General features: G+C 35.1%; 1 protein-coding gene across 2 annotated transcripts; it reads right to left on the bottom strand.

The window, feature by feature from the left end:
- Window positions 1-156: 156 nt before the first annotated feature.
- LOC110630330 (protein CPR-5) lies at window positions 157-4718 on the bottom strand. 2 transcript variants are annotated; one of them, XM_021777773.2, is made up of 6 exons: window positions 4176-4718; window positions 3034-3090; window positions 2360-2395; window positions 1504-2217; window positions 870-947; window positions 157-751 (listed from the first exon to the last, which is right to left on the bottom strand). In XM_021777773.2, exons 1-6 carry the CDS (start codon window positions 4593-4595, stop codon window positions 581-583), a joined length of 1476 nt encoding a protein of 491 aa, XP_021633465.1. In that variant the 5' UTR covers window positions 4596-4718; the 3' UTR covers window positions 157-580. The 2 variants fall into 2 exon arrangements, with proteins under 2 accessions (XP_021633465.1, XP_021633464.1); XM_021777772.2 differs by having other exon boundaries at window positions 157-947; window positions 4176-4717.
- Window positions 4719-18766: the final 14048 nt, after the last annotated feature.

The raw sequence follows: 18766 nt of genomic DNA, 5'->3' as shown, positions 1-18766 counted from the left end.
ACAATATGAAATATATTGTACACTAATAATTTAAAAAATTAAACAATATGTAATTTTTTTTTTTTTAGAAAGTGAAGATGTAGTTTTTATTTCACTTGTCAGCTCTATGAGGTTGAAGAGCATGATTTACTGAGATATAGCAGCTATATACAATAATTTAATAATATTAAAATATGTGAAATAAAATAAAATAAAATAGCATAACATAGAGCACTATAGTCAAAAGAAAACAAACAAGTCATGCGACAATTGCAAACTCATTCCCCAATACACAAAACAAACTCTCCTCATTTCCCCATAAAAACGAGTTTTAAGTTAAAAGAATATAATTATGGAGAGCAACTCAAGAGTCAATCATCTGCATTAAATAGAGGTCAGAAATTCTGCAGTACAACAGCTTTTGGCCTCTCCACTCAATCATGTGCATTAAGTACAAAATCGGTGGCAAGGATACAGAAATGATCTTTCCATTCACCAGGACTGGCAAATGGCAAAAGACCACAACACAATGGCAGAAACAAGAGCATAACAGCATAGAAAAGAATTTGCCGGAACCAGTACGGACACATTGCATTGGATTTTATCCCTTGGGAAACGGTGACAGGCCCGTGAAGTATGCGGAACAACAGCGGTGTGAAAACATTTGAGAAGAAGTGCAGAAAGCACATAGTCTCCCAATACAGTAGCCAATGCAATCCACTTCCTCCCAATGTGTCCACACAAAATTTGCCAGCATAACCACATACAGCTCCTAAAAGAAGCAGGATGAAAGTTACTGGCATTGTCTGATGGGAGGTTGCTGATCGTTGAATAAGTAAATAAGCAACTGCCAGAATTATTAACATGCCAAACAGCATTCGGCTCCAAACCTGAACATGACACTGAAGAGTATGCAGCCCTGAGTTCAAAGACGAAACTGGCCTTGGCAACCACCATGATTTGGATTCCTGAATTAAATTAACAAAACATGTTTGTAGGTATCTCATATGACTTGAATAAAAGTTGGAAGAATACAGCTAAGAAAATGAAACTGCAACCAAAGATGTCATATGAAAATTCTTTGACATTACATAAACTGACAAGACATTGAATAAAAATGATCCTATATAACCCATACAAAATAAGTCCAAAACAAAAATTCACTGCTCAACAACATTAAACATTTTGAAGAGATGAGAATAAAAGCTAATTAACATCACGTTCAACTTTCAAACTTAAATTTGAGACTCCCTCCAGAGGAAATGGGAAATTTTTCCTATATATCTACTTCAATTTTATTGAACATTTGAAGTATGATTTGAACAAAAATTCTGCCTTAGTTCTATACAGCAAGGTCAAAGGAAAATACGCTGTCCTCTTCACAGTTTCTCTATAGAATCTCTATAGTTCCAAGGAAAATAGGACTAAAGTGATAGCACACAAAATTCAGATCCTTAGACCAATTCTAATGGTGATCATACAAATTGAAGAAAATCAATTGAAGCTACAAAGAAGATCCATTACCTCAACTGAAGGATTACAGGATGCAGTTGCATCAGTGATCCTTTGGTATGAAAAAGCATATGCGCCATATAAAAGGGAGATAGACATGATGAACAAACCAGCTACAAGACAGTCTAAGCAATTCCTAAGCAGTTCAGCATGCTTTGTATCTTCCACTTGGTTCTTGAATTTTTCAGCTTTAAAAGATGCCTTTGACATGCCCATTGCTAATTTTGATCTCTCAAGATGATTTGAATCAAAGCTAAGAGCCAGTTGTGCCTCTTTCAACTTCAACTTTTTCATTGTAAGACCAATCTCCATTGTCTTCAGGTCATTGGAACGCGCTTGCTCCATGACAGATTTCTTAATAATGCTTTGGTTGATGATCACAGAACCTAATGAGCTTGGAACACAGACCCGTTGAATTAATTGTGCATTCAAATTAAGTTCCTGATTTAAGCAAGGAACACTCTCTTCTACTTCTTCAGCAACATGCATTTGATTCTGAACTGAGACAGAAGGCACCTCATTTTCTGAGTGATAACCAGAGTTGCTTGTACAACCAACCCTATTATTAAGATCCAAGTCTGAATCCCAATTTTCTATATTCAGGTGGCTCAAGTTATACGCATCTTTGTTATTGGATGCTTCATTAATTAATCTAAGGGTCCTTAATGTACTCCCAAATGATCTCTCAAAGTTCCTTGCAAAGATATCAAATTTATCTCCAAAGACCTGTTTTCAGAAGGGAAGTAAAAAAACATGCCATAAATATCACATTAGCATTTTGGGCTTGTCTGACATTGATAGAACTAATGAAGAAACTTAACTTGAAAAACCAGAATCCTTGGATGAGTCAGCATTTAATATGGCTTACATTAGCTAGAGCTTCTCTGACAGCTGAGGCACAAATCTGCAAATGACCAGAAAAATAATACACTGTAATGCCAATTGATGTGGAAGTGAAACAAGCTTTGATGCCAAATTGAAGTAGAACCAAAAAAAAAAAAAAAAAAAAGGCAAGAACCAAGACAAACAAATTCTCTAGATAAACTAATTCTAGAAATTTTAATTAATTCTCAATAATAATCATAATAACATTCTCATAGAATCCCTAGATGACATATGTAATTATAGTTATTCCTCAAACAACTAAATTTATAGTACTTACTACTAGAAATAGGAACCCAAAACAATTCAATTTCCCAAATAAAATAAACTATTAATTCCTAAATAATAAAAACTTCCCATATTTCATAATCAATTAAAATGAGAACCAATTGGTACTATGACCACCTTCCAGCACGCTTGCCTTTCATTTGTCAGACTTGGATGTTTTGCTAAGAAAATTCTACAAGATGAATGATTTGAATAATCTCATGTCACAGTCTTTTAGATAAGAACTAATAAAGGAAGAATCCAACAGAATTTTCATGGTAAATACTTTTTTCCACATTCCTAACCTATAGATGTGAATGGGTTGAAAAAACAAGCTCAATAACCATTTCTCAGAGCATCACTCCTCTTGCAAGAGGATCAACAATAAAGTACCTTCGAAAGATGGTCAACAGACATCTTTTCACAAGCCACATCTTTTCTCTCCAGAACCTACAGTCAAGAAGCAACCATGCAGAGTATCAGATAATGGACACCCGACAGAATCCAAGGAAAGAAAAGCATGATATATATTTCATCTGCCAGGATAAAAATATAACATTGGCTAGCATCTGGGAGTCATATGCAGCTAAAAAGAGAATAATTCTAGAGTGATTCTATTAGATGCATATAGGACAACTTGAGCATGATTCCTAAAGCTAAATCCTTAGGGGTATATCACAGTCAAGTGCATAGAGATAAAACATACTTTTATTTATTTTTATTTTTCAGATGAGTTTTTTTTTTTTTAACTATTGATGGATGAGTAAAAATGGAATGATATGCAAATCTGATCTTATGGGATTTTCTCAGAAATTTGCATATGGCTACCTTTATGTAACTTTAAGTAAAAGCACACAATCATATATCATAAAAGTTCTACGCCAGGCGCGCCATTAAGGTATTATCTCAATCTACACAATTAAGAAGTACTGCATATATTTCAAGAATCAAGAACAAAATTTTACTAGCTATTTATTACTTACAATGATCCCCATAACAGGAAGCCAGCAGTTGATCACCAAATTCAAAACATAACACAGATAATCAGACTATCACAAGTTCGTAACCTTCCTCTGAATTTGCAAATCGTTTCAATTACCAAGTAAAGTTCAAGATAAAACTAACCCAACACTCATTATGGAGAACTTCACTGCAAATATCTGCAACCCATAAAAATCCCTCATAAAAAAAATCCCCAGCCCCCAACCAAAAAAAAAAAAAAAGGACCGGCATAAGGAAAGATCAAATCTTTTAACGAATACTAAAAACCATATAACTAAGAATGCATTTCAACATGCAAACCAAAATAGTTTAAACCTCAAGCAAACGACCGCAAAATCCAGACAAGAGGCACCAAAACCCTAGCTACAGTAAAAGGTAAAGATTCAAAATTTACCAAAAAATCAACATTAAGAATAAGAACTTTACATATTCTGAAAAAGTCAAGACTCAAAATTTACCAAAAATCAACATGAAAAATAAAAACTTTACATATTCTGTGGATATTATACCAAAAATTAAAGCTTTCAACGAACCTGAGCAACAACAGCAGCAAACGACATTCCAAGCGGGAGAACAACGGCCTCCAAATTGCTATCCTCTAATCGACCAACACGTCGGATCGGAGCTATTACCAACTTAGGGTTCCTGCGCTTATAAGACAGGCGAATACTTCTCTGCATAGAAGGAAAAGGAGAAGATGATGATGATGAAGACGCCAATATAACGCCTTCACAGGCATTCTTATTCTTCTTCTGCTGCTGCTTCTTCTTCTGCTGCTGCTGCTTCTTCTTCTTCTTCTTCTTCTTCTCATCGTTCTCCTTGTAATGGGTCATATTCAGGTTTCCGTTGTCAAACAATTCTGGGAATGGAGGATCACTATCCACCGCCGGAATTGAATCGCCGGTGGCGTAGGACTCTGGGGGAGGCGGAGTAGAAGAAGAAGGGCTCTCCATGTGACAGAACAGCAGAGGAGTGCGGACTGCGGAGGGAGAAGAGGGAGGGGATTTTGAAATCGAGAGAAATACTTGGGGGATTATTAATTTGTTTTAGTCGGCCTCACTCGATTTTACTAGCCTTCCTCATTTTATTTCTTAATTTCTATTTATTTTAATTATGTGCATCAATTTTTTTTTTTTTATAGAATATGAATAATATTAACCTTTTGATAGAATATGAATTTTCAGTTAAAAAAATAATATTAAAAAATTAAATATTTTACATTGATAAATATATTTAAATAAATTTAAGAATTTTCAGAACTTCACCCTTCAATTTTTAATTTCTATTTAAAAAAAATTAAATATTTTATATTATTTATATTATTAATAAAATAAAATAATTATGAGAACTTTTTTAGGAGGGTTGGAGGATATGGCCCCACTTGCCCTCGTTCACTCCGCCCCCGCCTTTGTCCATATAAATACAGAAATACTCGTGCTATACACTACTAATATATATTTTTATTTGGATTTTATTCTAAAATTTATTTGACTTTAATTATTTATATTATCAAATTAATTTTTATTTAAACTTTTCCTTGATTTGATTAATTGAGCTAAAATTATAAACTTGAACTGTTTTAAAATTTAATTAATTAATTTAATAAAATATTATAGAATTAATTAATAATAATTTTTATAATCACTATTTAAATATTTTGCACACAACACAGAGGTTATGATAAGGAGAGATTGTTTCCTTTTTTAAGAGCAGCAATGAAAGAAAAATTATCGAATTCCACGTTAACCAATTAAAATTATATTAACTAGTAAAAATAAATTCATAATAAATTTTATAAATAGAGTTTAAACTGCTCGTAAACGATTTAAATTTAGAATTACTTATCATTTTAAATTTTCATTTTTTGAGCCATCATAAACTCTCCACATTAGGCTTATTGATCCTTAGCATACACTCTGCTTCACTACGTATACCTTTGCTGATCGCTAAGAGAAGTATCTAATATTCCACAAGATGGAAAGTAACTTGCCACCTTTTCAAGCTCATCACAATTGTAGTGGGAAATAAAAAGTGGGGATAGCCTGCTTTACAGATTTCAGAAAGGGTCTCCTTGCCAGCTATTAAGAGAATTATTATTATTATTTTTCCCCTTTTCCTTGACCATTTTTTAGAATAACTACTTTTTTGTGGTGGAAACGCAGATACTTAGAAGGTATTGCACCAACGCTTACTCTCAAAAGTGTTGGAAATTCATTTTGGAGAAAATGGGGAACATGGAGACTTCTCCAAATTTATCTATTGCCTAGAGGCCATCTCCCTTAGGTTACTAATCTCTTGCACAATAGCCCATCCAAATATCAGTGAAAGAAAACAAATGACTGACCGACGGTACATCCTTTGCAATCCCAATATCATGCATTAGTCGATAAATTAATTGAACTCTTTAAATTAGAAAAAAAAATAAGCAGTTACTTCTAATTCATATATAAATTCATATTTTCTGGATAATAGGCTTTTTGCCTATAAGGGAACATTGTTTATGCCCATTTTTGAAACACTTTTTTTTTTTTTTTAAAAAATAGGAATTGGAGAAGTCGAACCTTAGACCTTTCAAGGCTACAGGATGCACTTTCCACCAGGCTAAGCCTTGGAGTGCGAAACACTTTTATTTTTGTGATAATAGACCCATTAAAAATAAAATTTAATTAAAGATTGAGACTCTATTTACTTGTGAAAAAAAAAATATATTTAGAAAATGTTTTTTATATTTTATGCGAAATTTTTTAATAAAATAATTTATTTTTATTATTTAATTAAAATAAGTATATATATATATATATATATATATATATATATATATTAATAAAATTTTGAAAGAAAAAATATCTTTTTTAAAGTGATTTAATTTTTTTTATTCTGTTTCCATTATCTTTTTCTCTTTTCTTTATCTTTTTCTCTTTTCTTTATTCTCTTTCCATTATCTTTTTCCATTATTTTTTGAAAGAAAAAATAAGGATTCCTTTTATTCTCTTTCCATTATCTTTTCTCTTTTCTTTATGTTTGTGATAAGATACTAACTTTATTCAACATTCCCAAATTACATTAATTTTACCTTAAAATAGAGGTAAATTGAATGGTATAATCTAAACATTTATTCATTTACGGGAGTATAGCTAAAAATATATCTTGAATAATTAATAAAATTTGTATGTTTAAAATTACAATTTAAATGTTTAAAGGTGCAATTATAGTCCAAGCGTAAAATCGAATTTTAAATTTTGACAAAATCTATAACTTAATAATTTATTTTTAAAAATTAAATAGTTTAGTTTCTTATTTTCTATCATACATGGAAATTGATTCCTTCATCTAATTTTACGTCCAAATTACTATTAATTTAACATAAATGAGAAAATCTCATATTTTTTAAAATAAAATAATCAAATGTCTGAGATTTTGTTTTATTAACAAAAAAATTTGTTAATAATATATTTATATTTTATAAATATAAAGTTTGAAAGATACACGAACTTAAAACTTAATTAAAAACTAAAATTTTATTAAATTTTATCTTTGATTTCGTCAATTTTGTGTTTTAGCCTCTATATTCTTTGTTGAATGCACTATAAGAAAATATTGAATTAATAACAAAAATTTTAGTTACTAATTATTAAAAATTCATTATTAAAAATATTTTATAATGAAAATTTTTTGTTACAGTAAATCTCATTGCTGATACATTAATAACAGATTTTGTAATCTGTTACTAATTTAGTACTGGATTTGTAACGAAATATATGTTACTAAATTTAATTTCCTTTTATTTAGAAATGACAAATTTCTTTAGTAACATATTTTCTTTACAGAAATCCATTATTAATTTTGAAAAAGCAATAACAATTTTATCTGTTACTATTTTTAATGAATCAATAACAACTTTATGCATTACTAATCTATTATTATTTATAAAATTACAATAAAATATTACAAATTATGTACTCTAATCGGATAATTTAACCTGTGAACACACTCAACTATTACAACTCATCTCAATAACAAATGTGAAAACCAATGTCATACATGAACTCAAATCCAATATCATATATAATGTAAATCAAATCAAACATATATCCAAGTATCAAGTTGAGTAATTTTAAACTAAAAAAATTAACAAATTATGTATTATTCTAGTATATATGGGTAATGAAAAAAAGAAACTATAAATATATAGTGTTCTCGTCCTCATCATTAGCTTCATCTGCTTGATCAGGAGGCTGTGCAGAAGTTCCCTCACCAGTAGTGGGAGCTGAAGGCTGGCTACCTTGTCTTTGACTCACGAGCTGTATAAGTAAATCCTTCACCTGTGAGAGCTCAGAGGTAATCCGTACATTTTGCTCATACAATACTTGTTCATTATCCTCGTGCTCCTATAACTTGCATCTGAGATCAGCCATTTCATCATGAAAATTCTGATTTTGCTGAGCTGATGTGAAGGATGTACTAGCAGAAGACTTGTTTGAGAAGAAAACTGAAGCCTGTGATCCAAGATCGCACACCCTTCTTTTTTTTTCTCTCCACCTACTGCCTCAAAGTATAATTGAGTCTCATCAATGCGAGATGTCTCAGTAATGTTATTATCTGTCTATGATGCTTGCTCTTTTAAAGTCAGAAAGCGGTCCTTCAAAAAATAAATACCACGTAATATAATAGTATAAACTATAAATCAAATAATTTATTACAAATTTATTTAACTTCTCACATGAATGACTTTTAAGAGTGCATCAACAAACTCTAAGGTACCCTTCTTCTTATGAGTAGTCTTAAATAACTCATGAGGTAGAGGATCTCTGCCTAGTCTTTCACGCTGCAAATTAAATATAAATAGTAATAACATGCTTGAATATAAATTCATAATAAATTGGATAAAATTTAAAGCTTTTGAAAAAATTTAAGTGAAAATGAATACTACATACTGATACGGATCCAATAGGGTAAATTTCTAACAATGGTATGGAGCAAACTTATGTCATTCAAATGGATCTAAAAGGAGTTCAAAATCATATTCATATGATCCATATATATTTAGGGCGTGCTTCAACTCATATGGGACAGATTTGGTGCAACACTTGCAATCATAGGCTTAGGGAGCTTAATCAAACCTATGGGCTAAAACTACATAAAGGGAAGCCTAAAGTGAAGATCAAGTAAGGTTTTTGTGAAGATTCAGCTTTGTTATGATGGGCTTGCTATGTTTTATTATTTGAACTCTTATTTTATTTTAACTTTGTTTGGGCTTGTATTCTGGCCATATTTTATCTTTTAAGTTTTAGAGTGTTGGGCCATGTTTTGGACTTATGTTTTAATACTTATGTGTTATTTTAGTGTGTGATTGGGTTTGGGCCTTATGTGTTTAAGTCAGGCCCAAAAAGAGTGTCTTAGGATTTTATTTATTTTTCTCCTTACTATATAAGGATAAGAAACAATTGTAAGAGACAACTTTTAATCAAAATTTGAGAATTCTTCTTATGCCTTTGGCGTGTATTGCTTTGAGTGAGAGTGAGGATTTGCTTTCATCAATTGCACCAGGAATCTTGGCTTACTTATCAACTATTCGTTGTGGCGTTTGTCAGATTCTCATCTAAATCCTTCGATCATTGGTGTTTCAGCTTCTCTAAGTGTGGGGTGCCATAGGAGGTGGGTTTATCAAATCTTTGGATTCCATATCTACTTGTGCGTGTGGGTTTGAGGCTTATGCCATAGAGTTCCGCGTCAGTTAGTATCAGAGCCAAAGTGAGGTAAATTCTTATTTATCTCAGGATCTAGAGTTATTTTTTTGAGTTTTCTTTTCTTCGTTATTGATTTCGGTGAAAGCTTTTGTATTCATGGCTACACCTTCTTGATAAATTATTGCATAATCTCTTTTTGGAAGAAAAAATTTGAAATAAAAAAAAAACGAAAAAAAAATCACCTTTGCCATATTTATCTTGATCTGGCCGAAATTGTGATATGCTTCCTTTTTCATCTATATTTCCTTACCTATCTCAATTGATTGCTGTAGTTTATGGGAATCAATTTTGAATTTTGAATTGGGTTGAATCCAGATTAGGAGACAAAATAAATCTTCCTATTCCTTAAGGTGCACATTGAAGACAACTGCATCTAAATCGATTTGGTGTCAAATCCTTCTTTTAATGCCCATTTTCGTCCATGATGCTGCACTAAGTGAAATTTATTTTTTTTTCTATTTATGGGATTTTGATACTTGCCTTTTTGGGTAGATTTAAATAGATCCGTATTTAATTTGCGTTGAAGTGAATTAAATTCAAATTTTTGTCCAGATTCGTTTTTATTTGAATTCAAAGTTTCTTTTTTGGTTTAAGCTTACTTTTACTTCCTTGACATTGCTGGAGTATTATTTGCTTTTGTCTATACTCTAGGTGATATTTTTCAAGTAGCACAAAACCTAGTTCATGTGTTACTTTCCAAATTGTCAGTGTCTTCTTTCAAGTTTTTGCGCGCTTCCTTCTTTCTTTAGGATTTCTTCTTTGTTTCATTAAACGCACCTTGTGGTTAGTTGGTTGACCTTAGTTTCTGAAGTGCAATTGAAGAATCAGCAACAGAATGGTAAGAGTGCAAACACTTGAGTACTTTCTTTTTTTAACACAATATTTGCTAGTCCTTTTTGTTCTTTGTTGATTTAAGGTAGGATGAGTAAAGACAAGAATGTGGTGGATCGTACTGATGAAAGTGAATCGAATATGGGTAACGATTATAAGCTCTTTAAGAAGTCAGTCAGTGGTGAGTTACAAAGGCTCAATAAGACTCTTGAGAGGTTAACTGAAACTATGGAGAGTTTGAATGTCTCATAAGCTTCCACTTCTACAAGAATACCTCAAAGAACTCTTAATTGTAATAATGACTATGATGATTCGGATGTGTTGGTTAATAATTTGTTGCTTGCTGTACATTGTGAGATGCTTGTTGCTAGGCGTGCTCTGAATATGCAGGTTAAGGAAGAAAGCCTAGAACAACGGAAAAACATATTTCACACTAGGTGTTTGGTTAATAGAAAAGTGTGTACTCTCATTATTGATGGAGGTAGTTGCACAAATGTGGCTAGTGTGTATATGGTGGAAAAATTGGGCTTGGCTTCTATTAAACACCCTAAGCCATATAGATTGCAATGGTTGAATGATTGTGGAGACGTTAGGGTTACACGCCAGGTGGTTATACCATTTTCTATTGGTAGGTACAAGGATGAGATATTATGTGATGTGATACCTATGCAGGCAAGCCATATGTTGTTAGGTAGACCGTGGCAACATGATAGAAAGGTGCAATATGATGGGTTTAATAACAAGTACTCCTTCACTCATAAAGGACAGAAGGTTATACTCGCTCCTTTATCACCCAAAGAGGTATATATTGATTAAATAAAGATGCTGGAGAGGGAGAGGGAGACTTCGGCCTTGGCCACAAAAGGGAGTGAGAGCTTAAATTCTACGGAAAAGATGAGAGAAAAGAGTGAGTTTGAGGGTAAAGAGGCTGGAAAAGAATCAAGACTAGTTCAAGGAGGGAAGGTGGAGAAAGAAAAGGAGGAAGAAGAGGCTAAAGTTCCAATCTCAACTTTCATAGAGATTGAAATTGAAGAGGAAGTTGTAATGCATGAATCTAATGTAGTTGTTGTTGAGAATTCCATCAATGAACTTATAGAAGAGGTTGTGAATGATGAAGGACATGGGGAGCACGTGATTGATGAGGTGGAGGAGGCGAATGAGACTGTTTTGGAAGTTGTAGAGAAGAATGGGTCACATCCACAAGATCTATCTATGACTAATATTTTTATGCCTAGTTCATTTGTTCTTGATGTGCAGGTTGTTGATGAAAACAGTCATAACAAAAGTTTTATCCTATTTCCACCTATTCAAAAGGAGGTCTTTGAAGATACATGGGTTCCTAAAGCTTCTCTTTTTGACATAAATATCAGCAATATTTGAGAACGAATCTTTTCTAAAGAAGGAGAGAATGATACGGATCCAATAGGGCAAATTTCTAACAATGGTGTGGAGCAAACTTATGTCATTCAAATGGATCTAAAAGGAGTTCAAAATCATATTCATATGATCCATATATATTTGGGGCGTGCTTCAACTCATATGGGACAGATTTGGTGCAACACTTGCAATCATAGGCTTAGGGAGCCTAATCAAACCTATGGGCTAAAACTACATAAAGAGAAGTCTAAAGTGAAGATCAAGTAAGGTTTTTGTGAAGATTCAGCTTTGTTATGATGGGCTTACTATGTTTTATTATTTGAACTCTTATTTTATTTTAGCTTTGTTTGGGCTTGTATTCTGGCCATATTTTATCTTTTAAGTTTTAGAGTGTTGGACCATGTTTTGGGCTTATGTTTTAATACTTATGTGTTATTTTAGTGTGTGATTGGACTTGGGCCTTATGTGTTTAAGTCAGGTCCAAAAAGAGTGTCTTAGGGTTTTATTTGTTTTTCTCCTTACTATATAAGGATAAGAAACAATTGTAAGAGGCAGCTTTTAATCAAAATTTGAGAATTCTTCTTATGCCTTTGGCGTGTATTGCTTTGAGTGAGAGTGAGGATTTGCTTTCATCAATTGCACCAGGAATCTTGGCTTACTTATCAACTATTCATTGTGGCGTTTGTCAGATTCTCATCTAAATCCTTCGATCATTGGTGTTTCAGCTTCTCTAAGTGTGGGGTGCCATAAGAGGTGGGTTTATCAAATCTTTGGATTCCATATCTACTTGTGCGTGTGGGTTTGAGGCTTGTGCCATAGGGTTCCGCGTCACATACAATCTGTTATTGATGCCTATACTGAGATATGGATCCTTCATAATGTCTTGATGGGCTAGCGCCTTGTCCACCTATTTCATTCTTTCTCTTATTTGAGAATTTTTTGCATTGTCTTGATACTCAGCGGCACCCCAAGCGGATTGCCATGCATCTATTACTCCTTCTGACTGTAATACCTAGCTAGACCCCAGCATCGGAATTCCCACTTTTCGGTGGAATCTCGGATGTCGGAACCCTCTAGAAGGGTAGAATATGGTTTTCTAAAGTGTTTTCATGTGTTTTTATGATTTTAATAAAGAAATAAATTGAGTTTTGAAAGAAAAAGACCAAGGAAGAAAACCCAGGTTCGACCGCCGAACCTCAAATTCGGCCGTCGAACATAGGGAGTTTGCGGAAGCACCTTTGGCCCCCGAAGGTGGTCTGGCCAGCCACCTATAAAAGGCCCCTTGTCCGAAAATGGGTGAGTTTTCTCTCTCTATTTTCGGGCATAGGTGAGATTTCATCCTTCCATGGTCGATTTGTTGTTTTTCTTCAATCCCTTCATGTTTTTGATGAGTTTTTACTTTGTTTTGAAGATTTTGAGCTAAGATTAGAGTTTTGAAGCTTGGAGACCCCCGGAGCTCGTTTTCTCCCAATCTCAAAGTTTGGATCACCTCTCCTCTTGATCTTCAAGAGGTAAGTGTCGATCCACGCCTTTTATGATGTTTTTAGTAAGTTTTATGAAGGGGTTAAGGGTTTTGATGCATGATTAGGTTAGTTGTAAAAAATAGTTAGGCTTTATGTGTGGTTATTGATAAATGTATGTTTATGTGATGTTTGTTGGGGTTTAGGCTAGTTTTATGCCCCTATATGCTTGAAAATGTGTTTATGCATGTTTTAGAATGGTTGAATGCATGTTGTGAAGTTTTTGGGTGGCTGAATGTATGAGGCGGAATCGGGTTCTGCCATTTTGGAGAACCCAGGTTCGGCTGCCGAAGCCATGTTCGACAGCCGAACCTATCTGTGGAGGCAGTTTGGCCGCCTAAACTCGCCTCCAAAAGTTTGGACTTTCAGCTCTGGAGGGGAGTTTCGACCGCCGAACCTGCCCCCGAAAGTGGGTGACTTTTGGCTCTGAAAGGACTTTCGGCCGTCGAACCCTGCCCCTGAAAGTGCCTGACTTTCGACTCTGGAGGGACTTTCGGCCGCCGAACCTGCCGCCGAAAGTGCCCTGTCCAGCCTTCCTTTGCATGTTTTCTATGCATATTTTGGTGATGTTTTAGGGGGTTTTTGGGGAGTTGTTTAGAGTTATGTTAGAGTTTGTTCGGTCCCTCATTTGAGTCCACCTGTGTAGGATCGGACCCGAGGAACCGAGGAGGCCAGCAGTGCTAGCTGTTTCAGAGTCAGCCAGAGGTGAGTAGAACAGAACTACTTTCTATTTTAAAAGTAATTGAACTCCTAAGCATGTTCATGCATCACGATTGCCATGTTTATAGGTTGTTGCATTAGAAATCACGAATATGATGCATTGCATAATTTGCTGTTGATGTGGATGGATAATGGATGATCCATTAGCCCTCGATATGATATGCTATGTTATGATATGAAAGACCAGGTGTGGCCTGCACTACGCCCCTAGCACTATGAAGAGAAAGTCCGGGTGTGGCCTGCACTACGCCCCCGACATGGTTGGATAATGTTATGATATGTATATGTAAGAGAAAGACCAGGTGTGGCCTGTACTACACCCCTGGCACAATTGGATTATGCAGAGGGTTATTGGTGACAAATCCATCTGTGATGTGGATTGTTTGTAATGTGATGCATTTCATGATGGCATGTGTTTATAAATAGTTTTGTTGTTCTGCTCACTGGGCTCTTGTAGCTCACCCCTTTTCCCTAACCCCTAGGTTTGCAGGTTCATGATAGATCAGGAAGTCGTCAAGGGTAAAAGCTTTGTTCATGTAATAGATTAGTAGTGGACATGATATGTGAAATAATGTAATGTAATGTAATGTAAAGTATATGTACAGTGATGTAATGAGGATTAGAATTGTGCTTGGCCGTAATGTACGGTTAATCCCTTTTTGTACATGATCTATATGAAATGTTTTAATGCTGAATTATGTTGAACCAGGCTTGATATATGATATGTGACCCAACTAGAGCATTTGATGAGGGCTCTAGTATGGGGTTTGTATGTTTTCAGTTTTAGTGCATGCATGACTCACGGTTGTCGAAACCGGTAAAAAATAACCTTCTTGGTTATCAACAATTTACAACTGCAGATAGTGGTGAAGGATCGAATCCACAGAGAATTGAGTACTTATCTATTTTTCACAAACAAGATCAATCAGAATCATCTGAAAGCACAATTGAAAGCAAGTAGAGCAAAAGTAAAATGCAATAAAGTAAAAAAGGGGGGGTTTTGAGATTGTTTGGACTAACAACTATTGAAAGCAATTAAAACAGCAAGTAATCAAAATAAAAGAAGAAATAAATATGAGAAAAGTCTAGTTGAAGATATGGATCCACTTTGGTTGTTTGGGTTGATAATTGAAACTTAGGTTTTCTTGACTCATTCAATAGATTAGTTATGGGGGTGGAAAACGCTTCTCACCACCATGTCTCTCCTTATGATTAAATCAATTAGGGAACGTCCTCTAATCAATTACTAATTAACAAATTGCCAAGGAACGTCATTGGACCATAGGCATCAAAACAATTGTCAATTGCATAAAGAATGAGAGAGATCCAATCCTAGCTACTCAAACGCATGAGATGTTGCTAGATCATGCAATTCCTTAGTTTTTACACCAAGTGTTCTTAGTTCAGAATATTTCCAGCAATTACGGACTAACAAATATCCCAACTAACAATCAATTAACTTTGCAATCAAGAATCAAGTGGCCAATTTGATCAAAACAACAAAGCAATCTTAGAATTAAGCACACAATTGCATGAATATTGAACTAATAAAAAACAAACACTTTATGTTCAGATCTCACAACCCTTTAAACAACCTTAGTTTTAACCAAACTTCAACTAGAATTAAGGGTTTCAGCCACTCATGGCTGAACCAAAATAGAAAATAAAAGAAGAGAAAGCAAGAAGATGAAGAACCAAAGTGGGGAGGAGGAAAGATGGGGCTGCCGAATCCTTCAAGGAGTGGTGTGGATCAAATCTGCCTCTTCATGTCTTCTTGAAGCCTTTAAATAGGTCTTGGGAGGCTGCCTAGGGTTTCTTGGATGTCCATGCATCTTTTGGAGGCTGCCCAAAGTGCCCTTGTGTCTTCTATGTGCATGTGAAGAGTTGTAAGGGCGTTTTGGTCTTTTAATTATTGTCCAAGTGTGTCCAAGAAGCCTTCTTCACATTATTCATGCATTAAAGAGGAAGGTGGAGCCTTGATTTGAATTTTGAATGTGTATGGCATAAAGTGAGAAACATGTGATCTTCAAGATTTGGCTTATTGAACAAGGAGGAGGCTATTCGGGGGCACTTTCGGCCGCCTAAGGTAAGTTTCGGAGGCTAGACTTTCGGCTCTGGACGGAAGGTTCGGCAGCCGAAGGAGCTGCCGAAGATAGGTGACTTTCGGCTCTGGAGTGAAGGTTCGGCCGCCGAAAGTGCTTCCGAAGGTGGCTGAGTTTCGGCTTCCGAAAGTGGCTTTTCTATTTTTGGCACTTTTTTGGCATTTTTAAGAGCATTTTCTCCGGATTGTTTCTTTACACCTAATACCTGTAAAACATGATTAAAACCACAAAATTAGGTAGAATAGGTGCAAATAAACATCAATAAGATCATGATAATATGGGCTAAAATATGCTCTATCAAATACCCCCACACTTAGCCTTTTGCATGTCCTCAAGCAAATAAACATAGTCAAATAAGTTTTCTTTGCTCTAGATCCTTATTTCTACTTAAGCTCTTACTCTAGACCCCTATTTTGAATCATTGCAGTGAAGAATATATGCATGAAGATTACTTACCCTCTTTCCTTGTTTCCCTTTGCTTACCATGGCTAGGATTTGTTTTCCTCAAGAGAGACCATACATGCACATTTTTGTTAAGACTTTTTCTAACTTTTGGATTGACTTGCCCTTACCTTTAAGTACTTTATTCAGGCTTTTTGTACTTTTAATTTTGCTTGAAAAAGTCACCAACCTTTTGACGTGAAGGTACATATTTGTGATACCCACCCTCAGTTACTCAGTTGGTCACCTTTCCAAGTGGCTACTAGCTTTGTTCTTAGTCTTTTGACCATTGAAACAGTTTTTGATTTTGTGCTTTTGAGGTCTTTGCCTTTGCTGAATTTTCTTTCTCTCAATGATTTGGGCAAATCAACACCAATTGCTAAATCAAGTCATGTTAAGTTCATTCACACAACTTTCAATTTATTCTCATCAATTGAGGGTCATCAATATATTTTTCACCATGGCAAGCTCAAAGATTCAATTCAAAAGGCAATTCTCAAACATGAATACAACTCACTGCAATTGATTCAACATAAGTTTAAAGAGTTATCACATTAATGGGGTCATGGAAAGAAAAACTCATCCAACATAGTTCATCAGTTTAAGTAGAGCAAAACAAAAAGAAGAAGAAGGTTGTGGTTGTGTGTGTTTTATTGAAAGCATAAACTAAAATTAAACTGTGGCTAATTAACTGAAGGAAACGCAAAACTGAAAGGAGAGAAAAATTTTTTTTTGCATTCTGAAAGCAATTCGTAGAAGAAAGAAAGGGAGAAGAAGAAGAGAAGAAGAGAGAGAGAGAGAAAGAAGAAGTATGCACCCCCACACTTAAATCATGCATTGTCCTCAATGTAAAAGAAAAGAAGAGAACAAAGGAATCTGAATACTCCCCTGGGGTGTAGTGTGCATGGTGTGATCACTTAGGCAGAGTGAGTGAGTGGAATTTCTTCCACTATTTGCACTGCGAATCCTTCATAGTATGGCTTCAGTCGATGCCCATTTACTTTGAAGATCTTTCCAGTTTCTATGCTTTTGATGTCTACAGCTCCATGGGGATAGGCATGTTCCACAATGAATGGTCCAATCCACCTAGACCGTAGTTTTCTTGGAAACAACTTCAAACGGGAATTAAAGAGTAAGACTTTATCACCAACCTCAAATTGTTTTCTTGAAACATGACTATCATGGGAGGCTTTGGTTTTGCTTTGTAGTTCCAAGAATTCTCATATGCATCTCGTCTTATTTCCTCTAGCTCTTGCAGTTGCAACTTGTGATGTTGTCTAGCTTCTTTAAGGTCCATGTTGCAATTCTTTACAGCCCAATATGCCTTGTGTTCAAGCTCAACTGGAAGGTGGCAAGCTTTTCCATAGACTAATATGTAAGGAGATATACCTATGGGAGTCTTGTAGGCTGTTCTGTAGGCCCATAAAGCATCTTCTAATCTGGTGCTCCAATCCTTTCGGTTAGGAGAGACTGTCTTTTCAAGGCTGGCCTTGATTTCTCTATTAGATACTTCAGCTTGCCCATTTGTTTGAGGGTGGTAGGCTGTGGATGTCCTATGTATCACGTTGTGTTTTCTGAGAAGGCCTTCCACTACCCTACTGCAAAAATGGGTCCCTCTGTCACTGACGATTGCCTTTGGTACTCCATGTCTAGCAAAGATGTTTGTCTTCACAAAGTCTACTACTGCCTTGGCATCATCAGTCTTAGTTGCTCTAGCTTCCACCCACTTGGACACATAATCTACTGCAAGGATGATATAAGTGTATCCAAAGGATGGTGGGAATGGGCCCATGAAGTCTATGCCCCAAACATCAAATACCTCACAGACCATGATGGGGTTTTGTGGCATTTGATTTCTTTTGCTCAGATTTCCAGTCTGTTGACACCTAGTACATGATTTGCAAAACAGAAAAGCATCTCGAAACATGGTGGGCCAAAATAGACCACTTTCAAGTATCTTATGAGCAGTTTTCCTTGGACCAAAGTGTCCTCCACAACTATATGAATGACAAAAAGTAAGTACAGAAGCTATTTCTTGATCAGGAATGCATCTCCTTATCATTTGGTCAGCACAATATTTCCACAAATATGGCTCATCCCAAACATAGTATTTGGCATCTTTATTTATCTTATCTTTAGTGTGCTTTGGCATGTCAGAAGGCAAGTTACCTGTGGCCAAGTAGTTTACTATATCTGCGTACCATGGCTCATTAGACTGAGCAAGGAAGATTTGTTCAAGGAGATCATGCTTACACTCTTCAGAATCTGGAAGGTACTGTTCTTGGCTTGACTGCAAAGAAGGTGAGCTGGAAGAGCTTGCTTGCATTGGATTCTGTGGAACAAGGTTCGGCGGCCGAAGAATGTCTATATTCGGCGGTCGAAAGTC

Source organism: Manihot esculenta, chromosome 13 (genome assembly GCF_001659605.2).
Source record: "Manihot esculenta cultivar AM560-2 chromosome 13, M.esculenta_v8, whole genome shotgun sequence".
Lineage (NCBI taxonomy): Eukaryota > Viridiplantae > Streptophyta > Magnoliopsida > Malpighiales > Euphorbiaceae > Manihot > Manihot esculenta.
Note: the sequence above shows the minus strand (reverse complement) of the source record. Positions and strands in the feature narration are given on the sequence as shown.